Below are 13490 nucleotides of genomic sequence, written 5' to 3'. Positions count from 1 at the left end.
CTCTATCTCTAGCCACCTACGGGAACTGCATTGGCTCAGGGTGGAGAACCAAATCAAGTTCAAAGCCCAGAGCTACATGTTCAAAATCAAAATAAGTGCTGCCTCTCAGTACCTGCAGTCTTTGGTCTGCCCCTATGTGCCCCCCCCCGATGTCTTTGCTCATCCACTCAAGGGAAGTTCTCTGTGCTCAGAATCAGACTATCTCGGATGGGTGGTAATTCGTTTGCATACCTTGGTCCCTCACACCGGAATGCCCTTCCCACAGCTATTCAGAACAAAACGGTGTATGCCCAATTTTCGCAAATCATTGAACACTTGGCTCTTTAACCAGTAATCCTGTAAATTGTTACACAGTCTCTGATCTGCTCCGGCACCGGAAAACCCTTTTTGGGTAACTGTGGCGCCTTATAAATTCAATAAATAAATAATAAGAGGCAGGTTGGACTAGGCCGCTACTAGTCACCAGCATGGACTGAATGCGAAGAGTAGGAGAGACGGAAGTTTAAGTCATTGCTGCAGTGTCTTTGGAGTAGATTGGTGCCTTTCAGGGCGGTGAATAATTGGCTGAAGAACAGGGAGTTGAGCAAGCTGATGATGTAAAGAATGTTTTCCAGAAATGTGCTGGTTTTGGCTGCCTACTTCCATTGAGGATCGGGTCCTGGGTGCTGTTGTTTCGTGTGTGACTGGCCATCTGTGTCTGTGAATATTTTTGTGGCAGAAGTATGATGTGCCCGATTTCAACATTTTGTTACTCTTTTTGTGGTTTTAAAAGAGGGTAGTTAATATCTGAACTAGATGGGCCAGATTTGCAAAGCCAAATACAGCGCCTGGATACCATCATGGGTGATTAGCTGCACTCTATGAACCGTGTTTGATTGAGTGATTGAATAAAAAAAAAAAGTTTGGAAATTCAGATGTCAGGACAGGTGGATAGAAAAAAGGCCTGAATGATGAGATCACACATTTTTGCCATTTGACCCGGCCTGCCAACCTGGCTCCTTACATAATAGTACAGGGATAAGTGCTCCCCTCAACTCAATTTCATTTGAAATGTTTTCTTCACTTTAGAATTATTTTCACAGGATATCAAATGCTTTCGACTAGGGAATTTTCCACCCTCGAAGCTCCTCACCATCTAAAACAAATATTCACCACCTACGTGAAAATAGAGCCTGCCTTCAGCCTCCTAACCAAATTCTGCTCAAACCATATGAATTTGCTCTACCTTGAGATTAAAGAGACTAAGCAGCATTGATCTGTCTCAGAGGAAGCACCATGAGACCTTATGGTGAACGTGCGCTCTATAAATTCTCGATAACATAGCAGGAAGCATTAGGTTACTAATAAATATTAGCCAACTGGCTTTCAACAACCTCTAGAGGACAATCTGAAGTCCTCAGTGTTGAGGAGTGTATTGCTAAATTTGCCTGCAAGCCATGGATGCCTTCTTCTAGATGGAAGGCAGAATATGGCACAATTTCTCTGGTGTTATTGTTCTCCAGTGGGGAGCTCCTCATGAAGACGTGGTAGGACGTCATTGTGATGTGTGTGAAATGTCCTCACTTAGACTGAGCTCCTTCGTACCACCATTCATGCATAAATGTTAGTGTAGAACCCTCGCTACCGACCCCTGCATCCGAATAGCGACCTCCGGCGGCAGATCATTCTCCTACCTCGTCGCCAAGACCTGGAACACACTCCTACGGCAGACCCAATACCTACTTACCTTCAGGAGGCTAATCAAGACCTGGCTATTCGAGCAGTGGCATATTCCCCCCTCCCCCTTGCGCCTTGAGACCCTCATGGGTGAGTAGTGCTCTCTACAAATCTCCTGATTGATTGATTGAAACATTTAGAGCAAGCATTCTGTGGGATAGAGGCCAGCACAGATGAATGACTGTGGTGTCTTCAAAGTGACAAAGGCCATTAGAGAAAAGGAAAGCAAAGAAAAGTCTGTATGCACCGAGTAAATTCGAATACAAGGGACACCATGTTTGTATTTGGGGAAGATGAAGGTGCCATATATGTTAGGTAGATTCTCAGTCTACGAAAGATGAATTTTCAACTCTAAATGTCAAAATCCTGGAGAACCTAACAACACCTTATTCAAACGTTTGAAAGCCTGCATGAAAGGATGTGGCCAAGATTTACTAACGTTGTACAAGGATGCTCATGCTACAAAAAGCAGCAGGAATGATGGCACTGATCAACTTTTTTCCGTGAAATGTATTTTGCACTGAATGTCTCAACAAGCGTTGTGTTCAATGTCATTGTTCTGCATAGTGTAAAATCCTGATTCAGAAAGGGCGTTAGAGGGTGGTAACTGTGCAACCACCAAGAGGAGTCAACACAAACCCATTCTTACTAAAGAGACACACATGAGTATGCCGAATCATACTCCCTGATCAAAGCAAGGGCTAACAATAGTCAAAAGATGGAGGCCACCATTGCATGGATTTAGATGCGTACTAAGTGTAACTGCTAAGTACGGGTAGTAAAAGAGGCACATATATAACACACTTTAACCATGGGTAGTTATCCATCTATAAAAACAAATGTACTGAAGGGTATACCGCAAGTATAAAAGCCATATAAATTACTGCACCATTATACAATGCTAGGTGCATTCAGCGTGCACAAGCATATCATTCTGGGACAGATGTATGAATGTTTTTAGAGGTCACAAATGGAGATCTGAGCCATTTGTGACCACTAAAACGCCATGGGGGGGGGGGAGCTTCGCGCATCAGAGATGGCCGCGTGAGCACAGGACTCCCGAGACCCTCGCCGCCTCCCGCATATATCCTGAACGGTATCCTGATTACGAAGACAGGTTATTGGAGATGAAGCTCAGCTGATAGATTAGCTGCTTTCAAAAATTGATTCGGACTTCGGGAACAGCTACTATGACAACCTGAACTTTTGAGGCCCACCCCATGGCGACGCCTGGGGCTCGAGTCGTTGAGACGCCCAGGCAGTAGTTGAACAACAATGGCCCGCGGGGCTCTGCTCATTTCCTTGGAGTTAACTTTCGGTTTCGCTTTTGGGTCTTTGGCCTTATCCTATCTCAAGATCGATCTGGTTGCCCGAGGTCTAGTCGTACTCTGTGAATCCACTGTGTGCCAACGGTCGCGAGTGTCTGTGTGCTGAGCTACAGCTGCCGGCGCCTGATTTTTAAGACTCTGGTGGGTTGACCGCAAAGGGCCATTTTCACCAGGTCTCACAGGCCCCTCCGGGACATATTGCCCATCATGCCGGGCAGGCCCGACAACGAGAAGCGAAAAACCAAGACGCCTCTTCGGGGGGGAACCATTCAAACGAATGTTATGGATCGATATACCCATCCGAAGGGGTCCCCCGGTGGTACGAATAGGACCCTGGAAGAGGCAAAGGAAGACCCAGCTGCGTCAATCGAGTTGACTCTACAGGATGTCATGGGCACCATTGCTGGTATTAAGACTTCCATTGGCCAGCAATATGAAGCTCTCGCCATTAAGCTTGACACCATAGCCATTAACGTCAATTTGATTAGAGCGGACTTATCAAAGACTAATGAGAAGGTCAAATCCTTAGATCTGAAGACCTCCAGCCTCACGACCGACGTGTCCGACTTACAGACGGAGTCGGAAATCTGCGATCCTCCAATGATCTCATGGCTCATCGACTGGAGGATTTAAAAAATAGAGCCAGATGCAATAATGTATGTATTATTGGGGTCCCTGAAAAATCGGAAAATCCCGCTGCTGATCTCCTAAATTACCTCGCCCCCAAAGGCCTAAGTAAATTCTTTGCTGTGGAGCGCGCGCACCGAGTGCCGAGTGGGAAGCCGAAGCCGGGTGCCCCTCCGAGGCCGATTATCGCCAGAATTTTCAACTTTAGAGACTGAGACACTATCCTGCAGGCATCGCGGGTGGGCAGCCCCGTGAAGTTTGAAAACACAACGGTAAGCTTCTACCCAGACTTTACCCAGTTCGTTCAGAGGCAGAGGATGGGGTTTCAGGGGGTGAAGCGACGGTTGAGAGACATGGGCTTGAAATATGCGATGCTATTTCCAACCAGGCTCCGTGTCGAATATGAGGACCGGACATTTTTCTTTGATCGTCCCGAGAGAGTGAGTGACTGGCTGGATACATTACCAATGCGGAGCGATCAAACGGAACACTCGGGTGGAGCAGAGGGTGGCGTGCCGGAGCAAGAATGACAATGCGGTTCCTGATTTCCGAACAATTAACATACCATACAGCTCGGTTTGATGTCTTTCATACTTATGTGATTTATGGTGGCATACCCGAGGGTGGCGGGGGGAGTGGGACTTTTTCCTCCTCTGGGTTTCTTTTTGTAGACTAGTTTAATGTTAGGGCGACAGGCACACTGCAAGTTGGGGTGGCTTTTGAGTCTAACGGGAGGGGTGCAGGGTGGGGGGTATTGTAACAGGTTCATGTTGGGGGGTGGAGGGGGTAGTTTGGGTAAGTTTCATTTTTTCTCAAGGCAACGTATTGTTTTATTTTTGGATCTGGGTACTGTGTTCGCTGTGGGGTGGATTCTGCATTCATATCCGGGATGGGGGGTAGTGGGTTGAAACTACTGTGTTGGAATGTCAACGGGTTGGGGGATAGGATAAAGCAGGGAGTGGTGTTACAACTGCTGAGACGCTTCTCCCCTGATGTTGTGTTGTTGCAAGAGACGCACTTGATTGGAAACACTTGTCACGCCATGAATCGGCGAGGATATCATCTTGCAGTACACTCTGGGTTCACTACTGGTTCTAGGGGCGTGGGCATCCTAGTCAAGAACTCTCTCCCCTTGGAAATAGACAACATGATCCTTGATGACAGGGGGCGCTACGCTGCTCTCACAGGGAGGTGGGAGGGGAAGACTGTCTCGCTGATTTCTGTATATGTCCCGCCTGGTCTACAGACCTCGACTTTTGCTGATCTTGGGCGTGTGGTACTGGGGCTTCCGGATAGTATCCTGGTGATGGGCGGAGATTTCAACTCAGTTGTCTCCGGTAGTGTAGATCGCTACCCCCCAGAGACCTCACTAGGTCACAGACTTGGTTAAGTGGGTTTTTGGAGACACTGGGTTTGGTAGATTTGTGGAGGTTGATGCATCCGGGACAGGTACAATACACCTTCCACTCTGGGGCCCACGGAAGTCTCTCTAGACTTGACTATGTTTTGATGCCGGCGGTGCAGACCTCCTCTGTCACGGAGATTAAGCATCTGGCCCGGGGTATATCAGATCACTCCCCATTGTGGCTCCAGATCGGCACTAGTATGGGTGTCGAGGGACGGGTTGCCCCGTTCAATCCCTGGTATCTTCGCAACCCCAAAACTCGTGCTGAGTTGACTAAGTCCTTGGATCAGTACTTTGCTGAGAATGAGGGGTCCGTGTCCTCTTCTGTGTCACTGTGGAAGGCATTTAAGACGGTCATCTGAGGACAGGCATTATTGGTAATCGCTGGTGCCAAGAAAAGTAAAAATGAGGAGGTAGTCCGTTTAGAGACTGAAATAACTGAGCTAGAAAGGGATTTGGAATTAGGTGTCACTAGTAACAAGCTTTATGCCCTCAGCTCAAACAACTGGATTATAGGGCCCTGGTGACGGATGCCGCTAAAGTCATGAGTAGAGAGCAGCAGGGCAGACTGTATGATGTGGGAGATAAGGCAGGGAAACTGATTGCTTGACTGGATAAAAAGGAGAGGTCGAGTCGTGTGGTTCCTGTGATTGAGAAACTTGATGGAGTGTGTGTGACTGACCCGACTGAGATTGTCGAGTGTTTCGCGGAACATTTCCAAAATGTGTATTCCCCAGTCTCCGATAGACCGGAGGAAGACTCCCACCTGTTGCTGCGTGACATTGCATTGCCTCGCCTGTCGGATTCAGATAGGGACCTAATAGACGTGGCATTCTCAGCTGACAAGGTGGCCCTCGCTATTCGCTCTGTGCGCTCGGGCAAAGCTATGGGCCTTAATGGTATTCCCATCGAACTCTACAAGTTGCGTCCTGACAAAATGGTGCCGTATCTCCGTGATATCTTTCTAGAGTTGCGAGACATCGGCTCCCTTCCTCGTGATCAGCGTCTTGCTACCATCGTGGTGATACATAAGGAGGGGAAACTGCGGGATCGCTGTGCGTCCTACAGGCCCATTTCACTCTTAAACGCCGAACCAAAGATTCTCGCTAAGTTGCTGGCAAACCACTTGATAAAAGTAATTAGTGACTTGATTCACCCGGATCAATTCGGTTTCATCCCACACCGCAATACAGCACTTAACCTGAGGCGCTTGCACGATGTTCTCACGAGGGCGGCGTCGCTGCGTGAGCCGGCCATTTTGGCTTCCTTTGATACGGTGGAGTGGCCGTACCTCTGAGCCGCTCTTGCGAAATTTGTTTGCCGTCCTGGTTTTATTGGCTGGGTGAAACTTTTGTATGAGGAGCCATTGGCGCAGGTGGTAGTGAATGGTCGAATGTCTAAGCCTTTTGTTCTTGGGAGGGGTACGCGGCAGGGCTGTCCATTGTCCCCACTTCTTTTCACCCTTGCCCTGGAGCCTCTGGCTGCCTGGCTGCGATGGGAGCCTTCGATGAAGGGTATTCAGTGGACCCCGGAATTCGAGGATCGCATATCTCTCTATGCAGACGATATTTTGTACCTCACGTCCCCTCGTAAGTCGTTGAATGTGCTGTTTGATGTGCTCACCTCGTTTGGAAGGAACTCTGGCCTTGTGATCAATTGGACCAAGTCCTGTGTGTATGTGCTTTCGGGTGATACCCCCCCTTTGCCGCGCGGATGTCCCATCCAGGTGTAACAGACGGGATTTAAGTACTTGGGGATTTTTATAACTTTGGATCCCGTGGCTCGTTACGATCATAATCTGCTCCCTCCTCTTCAGAGGTTAAAATCTGACGTGGCGGGTTGGCTCAGGCTACCGCTTTCACCACTTGGGCGCGCAGCTCTTTTCAAAATTATGTCCTTACCGCGATTTCTATACGCGCTCCAGAATACGTTTGATGTTATTCCGGCGAGTTATTTTTGGGAGGTGGAGAGTCTGCAGAGATGATTGATCTGGGATGGACGCTCGCGTATTGCCCTCTCCAAGCTCACACTTCCCTGGTACGACGGAGCTATAGCACTTCCGGATATCAGGCGATAATATTTGGCCTCTCAGTTGGGAGCGATTAACCATGGAATGTATGGACCAGCCTCTAACCCTGCATTCGAGATGGATAAGTACTTTTTACCGGGTGGGGACTATGACAGGGCCCTTTATTCCAAAGCAGCGGGAAGGGAACTCTCGGGACCCACCAAGATAGCGGTACGAGTGTAGCATGATGCGAATGCGGCAACGGGATGGAGGGATCGACTGACCCGTGCAACTCCGCTTTACGCGTCTGAAAGACTGGGTTGCCTGTGGAAGACGAAAGGATTTGAAAAGTGGGATATGATTGGTATTAGTAGGGTGAGTGATCTGTGGGTCAAGGGTAAAAACAAGACCTTCGAGGCACTGAAGGTAGAGTATGAGCAGAGTGATAGGGAGTTCTTCCGTTATGCACAGATTACCCACGCATTGAGTTCGGTTTTTCCTGGGGGTACTGACATCCCCGAATCCTCCCCACTAGAAGATCGGGTGCTTGACGGCTACGTGCCCGACAGCACTATTTCCTTGATATATAAGAAATTGATTAATAATCGAACGGATCTGTTGGTGCGGCTCAGGGAGGTTTGGACCAGCGACGGTTTAGAGTTGGATGACGAGGACTGGCAGTCGGTGCTATCCTCGCCTAAGGAGGTCGCGATTCCGGCCCGTCTCCGACTCGTTCAACTTAAAATCCTACATCGGATATATTTCACTGGTCCGTGCTTGATTCATATGGGTTACTCAGTGGATGGGTTATGTAAGTGTGGTTGTGGACTGGTTGGAACCTTCCTCCATATAATTTGGGAGTGTCCGGAGGTGGTGGTGTTCTGGAATCGTGTACATGCTGTGATGGAAAGAGTCACGGGGTGGCATTATTGCCCGAAGCTAGGCATTGCCTGTTGAATGTCTGGGAACCAAATGACTATGAAGTGGCACAGATGCAGTGGGCGACCCTTGGGAATATGATTGCTAAGAGAGACATCGCGCAGTTGTGGGGCTCCCAGCGGTCGCCCACGGTTTTTGGCATGGAAGGAGAACATGGACTGGTGTATATTCAGGGAGAAGACGGTGTATGTGGCATGGGGTAGACCAAGGAAATGGAATACAATTTGGAGCCAGTGGAACTCCTACCGTGGCAATGTATGCACGCCTCCATTCGTGGAGACCCCAGAGGTTCCCCTTTCCCCCTGATCCGGCATTCCAAGTCTTGTGTAGCTTTTATGATCACTGATTTTGTTTCCTCACTGCCCCCCCTTGCAGCAATGATGTTTGTATTACACTGTACTGCAGTTGCCCTCCTCCTTGAACACATGTCCGAATGTATTGTCTTATTGCCTTGTGTATAAGTTCTTTTTCTTTAATAAAATAAAAATTATAACAAAAAAAAACGCCATTTAGGAATGCACCAACTCTATTTTGGGAGTTGCTAACCTTTTACTGACTCTGAAAATAGGGTTTGCAAGTCGGAAAGGGGCATGCCAAGGGTGTCCCTTTCCAATAACAAGTTACAGGGGATGTACGATTGCATTGCGACCGGATTGCAGTCGCAAAACATTTGCAGGTTGCCACCTACTTCAAGAAGGTGGTAAGCCAGCCGCAAACAGAAATGGGTTCCCAAGGGGGCACCTTCACCTTTGTTAATGGTACCGAAAACGTTTTTTAAGAGCAGGCCATGGCCCCACGGATCGCAGCCTACCCTTAAAAAAATTAAACAGAAACGTTTAATGTGTCTTTTTAAGATGCATCCCAATTTGCTATAATGAAAACAGGCTGCATGGTGGTCTGCTGTCCGCATCACAACATCACAACAGATATCCGGTGGCGTGTCAATTTACAGTATTCACAAGATGTAGGTTATTCCAACAGGAACAATGCACTACGGGCGCTACATTTAGAATCTTCACACTGTATTTCTGTGTTAAAGATAGCACATTAGCACATAAATCCTGCACTACAGAGAGCTATAGAGTGGTCGAGACTTCCCACAGGAATTCTGGACCAGGGACAGCCATCTCCACTGAGTTAGTAGTTGAGCACCAGTGAGTTGGCAAGAATCCTGCACTTACCAGGACTAGACCCACCTTTGTTCTTCTGCCTCGCACAGAAATACACCACAAACATGATGATGATGGTTAGAACGACGTCTCCAGCCACCACACCCACCAAAGTTCCTGTGTCTATTCGGTAGCAATTGCCACAGTCCATAACTGGAGGAAGAGGGATGAAAAAAGCAGAAGTCACATAGGATTCAGTCATGACATTATTTACGGAGACGGCCAATTACAGGGCACAATACCATCATTGTAGAGTAAGATAGCAGCCACCCATGTGGTCCAGGTGATGGATGCTCCAACATGCTTCTGCTTGAAATTACAGGGGACAGTGCAATCACAAATCAGTGGGTTTGAAACCCATGGGACCTGCCTTTTAAAGAAATCTGTAATAAATTCATGTGGATTGGTGCCACTAAGAAACACTCCTGTGGTTCCAATGAAAAGTCATGAGATGGATTTATCAGTTCACACATGCATGAAAAACATTTGTGTTCAAAACCAAAGGAATTTCTGAACTGATTCGGTAAGCTCTGATCAGAAATTGAAACCAACTTACCATCCAGTAACAGGAAAGAATTCACTATGTTGTAAACAGTGATCTATTTAGCTGGACCAACACAACTGATTGATGAATCACCTACCAGGCCATCAGACACAAGAATCTGGCATATCTGACCAGGAAACTAACTAGTGTGGACAAAAACACCACAAAATACGCCAGGACATGAGCCGATTCAAGGTGGTGTTCACGCTTAACCAAACCTTAAATTACACCTTTGGTAGTGCTTTAGAGTTGCATTTTGTAACTGTAACAAACTCAGTCTGGCAGGATCTTTACAACCTGGACCGCTGTGGATTTATTTCTGATGTGACCTGGAGCCAGAGGAGAAGGCCCCAACCAAACATGCTTTGGTATTAATGGTGATCATTGAGCTCTCAGTGCATTCCCTGCCACCATAAGAATCACATGTCATTGTATCAGATCACTATCACAGAATTAGAAGGTAGCAAATATTAATAATTTACAGTGCTTAATTTGTAAAACAAAATGCCAGTACTGTCGTCAGCAGATTTCTGCAGAAATTGACAAAGGCTAAGCGCCGAAATGCGTCTTGTATGCCCGGAGTTCATGAATAAAATTCCCTGAACTCTCCCCCGCGAGTCCTGTCTTCTGTTACGGGTACGATTACCCGATGGAGTTTGGAGCTGAATGTAGAAGCGGGAACACCCCTGCTTCGCGTGCACCCGTTCTGGAGTGCAACTGGCTGGTGTTTTGGAGCTGGAATATATATATATACATATATGTATATATATATACATACATTATATATATATATATATATATATATATATATATATATATTATATATATATATATATATATATATATATATATATATATATATATATATATATATATTCAAGCAAATGTCCCTTGCTGGAGGAGGAGCGGCCATTCAGCTGGTGCCGGTGCCGAGTCAAGGACAAGATTCGTTTAGACTTTTTCAAAGCAATTTGAAATAAATCACCGCACTCTTCTAGGATTTGATTAAGCTTTTTAATCCATCAAGGAAAAAACTTCCTCACCTACGCGTTTCAAACAGATTACTGTTCTTGCTCACGGTAGTTACAAGTCCATTTTTTCTTTTTACTATTTATACCCTTCTGCCCATGTGGCCATTAGGATGCATTATTGGAGGGGTAGTTTTAGGTGAAAACAAACCATGTCAGGTCACTTTTACAAGTTATCAACGTCTTTTTTGGTGACTTTTTAGGATGGCATTTGGCGGCTAAGTGCCTGGCTTTAATGAAATTAAAACCAATTCAAAGCAAAACGAGTTGTTATCTCGCTTGCTGCATCTATGTACTAATATTGCACATAGTGGGTGATAGCTGAGTGCTAATTGTAAAAGTCATTGACTTGTAACTTGTTCCATGACACTGACAATATTTAAAATAAACGCTGTTAATAACAAACACAAAGTTTTTTCTCCATATTTTTACATATGGTCTCAGTTAAACCCTATACATTTCCGAATTGTGAGCATTATGTACTAAAAGGAATCAATACGTTTGGTTCAAGTGTCAAGCTAACATTTCATACGATTGTTGTACTTTGGATTCAAACAGTTTTTTATACGAAAAATATGTCATAGTTCAGTGGAGATCTTCATACTTAATGTCATGTGATTGTTTAGAATATTGGTATCATTCATAAATGTACATAAAGTTCCTCGTCCCCGTTCAATCCTTGCGGGGTCTTGGTTTTGAATTTTATTATTAGTTTTGATTCCAAACGTCTGAGTTTTTGCAGGCGATTTCCTCCTCTCTCATTGTCAGGTATCATTGCCAGTCCTGAATATCTCACATTCAGCCAGGTTTTATTTTTGTGAGTTGTGAGGTGTTTTGCCATGGCGTACGTTTGGTCCTTGTTTTGCATGGCCCTAATATGTTCTAACATCCTTTTCTTTAGGGCACATATGGTTGATCCAATATATCTCTTTCCACAATCACACTCCAAGAGATAGACAACATAATGGGATTCACAAGTGATCTTTGTCCGTATTTCAAAGGGTTGGCCTTTTGGATCTGTTATTGATTTGAGATTTTTACCAATTTTGCACGCTTTGAAAAAAAAAAAAAAATATATATATATATATATATATATATATATATACATACATACATATATATATATATATGTAAAGATACCTGCATATATATATTTTACCTTATCAAACCCAACTCCAAACCCCACCCACCCTAAACTTTAAAAATCTTCTGTCACCCAAATACCCAACCCACCCTAAACACTAAAAATTTCCTTGTCACCCAAAAACCATTAACCCCTCTAAACCCTAAAAAGCCCCTTGCCACCCAATACCCTCACCCACCCTCAACCCTAAAAATCCCAACGCCAACAAAATAACCTTAACCACTCTAAACCTTAGAAAATCCCTTTGCCACCCAAATACCTCTACCCACCCTAAACTCTAAAAATCCCTTTGCCACCCAAATACTTTTACCCAACCAAAACCTTAAAAACACTCTTACCACCCAAATACTCTTACCCATCCTAAACCCTACAACTCTCCTGCACCCAAATACCCTTTACCACCCTAAACCCTAAAAATACATTTTCCACCCAAATACCCTTACCCCTCCGAAACCCCCAAAACACCCTTGCCACCCAGATACCTCTACCCACTCTAAACCCTAAAAATCTCATAATTTGTTGAAAATAAAAATTGTTTTAAAAAATGACAATCCCATAACCACCCAAATACCCTTACCCACCTTTAGCCCTAAAAACATCCTTGCCTCTCAGGTACCCCTACCCACCCTAAACCCTAAAAATTCATTTGTCACCCAAATACCCTTACGCACTCTAAACCCTAAAAAAAACCCTTGCCACCCAAATACCTTCACCTGCCCTAAACCCTAAAAATCCCCTTGCCAAACAAATACCCTTACTCTCTCTATACCTTAAAAATCCCCTTGCCACCCAAATACCCCTACCCACCCTAAACTCTATAAATCCCCATGCCACCCAAATACCTTTACCCAACCTAAACCCTAAAAACACCCTTACCATCCAAAAGCTCTTATCCAGCCTAAACCCTACAACTCTCCTGCCACCCAAATACCCTTTCTCACCATAACAATACATTTTCCACCCAAATACCCTTACCCCTCCGAAACCCCCAAAATGCCCATCCCACCCAGATACCTCAACCTACTGTACACCCTAAAAATCTCATAGCCACCCAAATACCCTTAGGCCTAAAAACACCCTTGCCACCCAATTACCTGTACCCACCCTAAACCCCAAAAATTCCTTTGTCACCCAAATACCCTTACCCACTATAAACTCTAAAAAGCCCCTTGCCACCCAAATACCCTCACCCACACTATACCTTAAAAAATCCCCTTGCCACCCAAATTCCCATACGCACCCTAACCCTAAAACCCCCCTTGTCACCCAAATACCCCTACCCACCCTACATTAAAAACAATCTACTTGACACCCAAATACCCTTACCTAACCTAAACCATAAAAGCACCCTTGCCACCCAAATACCCTTTCCCACCCTAAACCCTTAAAATACATTTTCCACCCAAATACCCGTACCCACCGTAAATCTTAAAACAATTCTCACCACTCATAAACCTTCACCCACTCTAAACTCTAAAACAATACTCCTTGACACCCAAATACCTTCACCCACCCAAAACCCTAAAAACGCCCATGCCCGTATATAATACACATGCACACATATAAAATGGCTTTATACCTA

General features: G+C 45.5%; 1 protein-coding gene across 2 annotated transcripts in view; it reads right to left on the bottom strand.

Moving 5' to 3' along the window:
* LOC147701252 (hematopoietic cell signal transducer-like) overlaps positions 1-13490 on the bottom strand; it is a 95824-nt gene that overhangs the window by 29588 nt on the left and 52746 nt on the right. The window contains exon 3 of one of the 2 annotated variants that reach the window (XM_086929996.1): positions 9205-9345. In XM_086929996.1, coding sequence (XP_086786122.1) covers positions 9205-9345 — 141 coding nt within the window. The remainder of the gene's footprint in view (positions 1-9204; positions 9346-13490) is intronic. The other variant, XM_086929997.1, reaches the window with a different exon arrangement.

The sequence above is a fragment of the Lissotriton vulgaris genome, chromosome 7 (genome assembly GCF_964263255.1).
Source record: "Lissotriton vulgaris chromosome 7, aLisVul1.2, whole genome shotgun sequence".
Lineage (NCBI taxonomy): Eukaryota > Metazoa > Chordata > Amphibia > Caudata > Salamandridae > Lissotriton > Lissotriton vulgaris.
The sequence above is the reverse complement of the archived record's forward strand: the minus strand, read 5'-3'. Positions and strand labels throughout refer to the sequence as shown.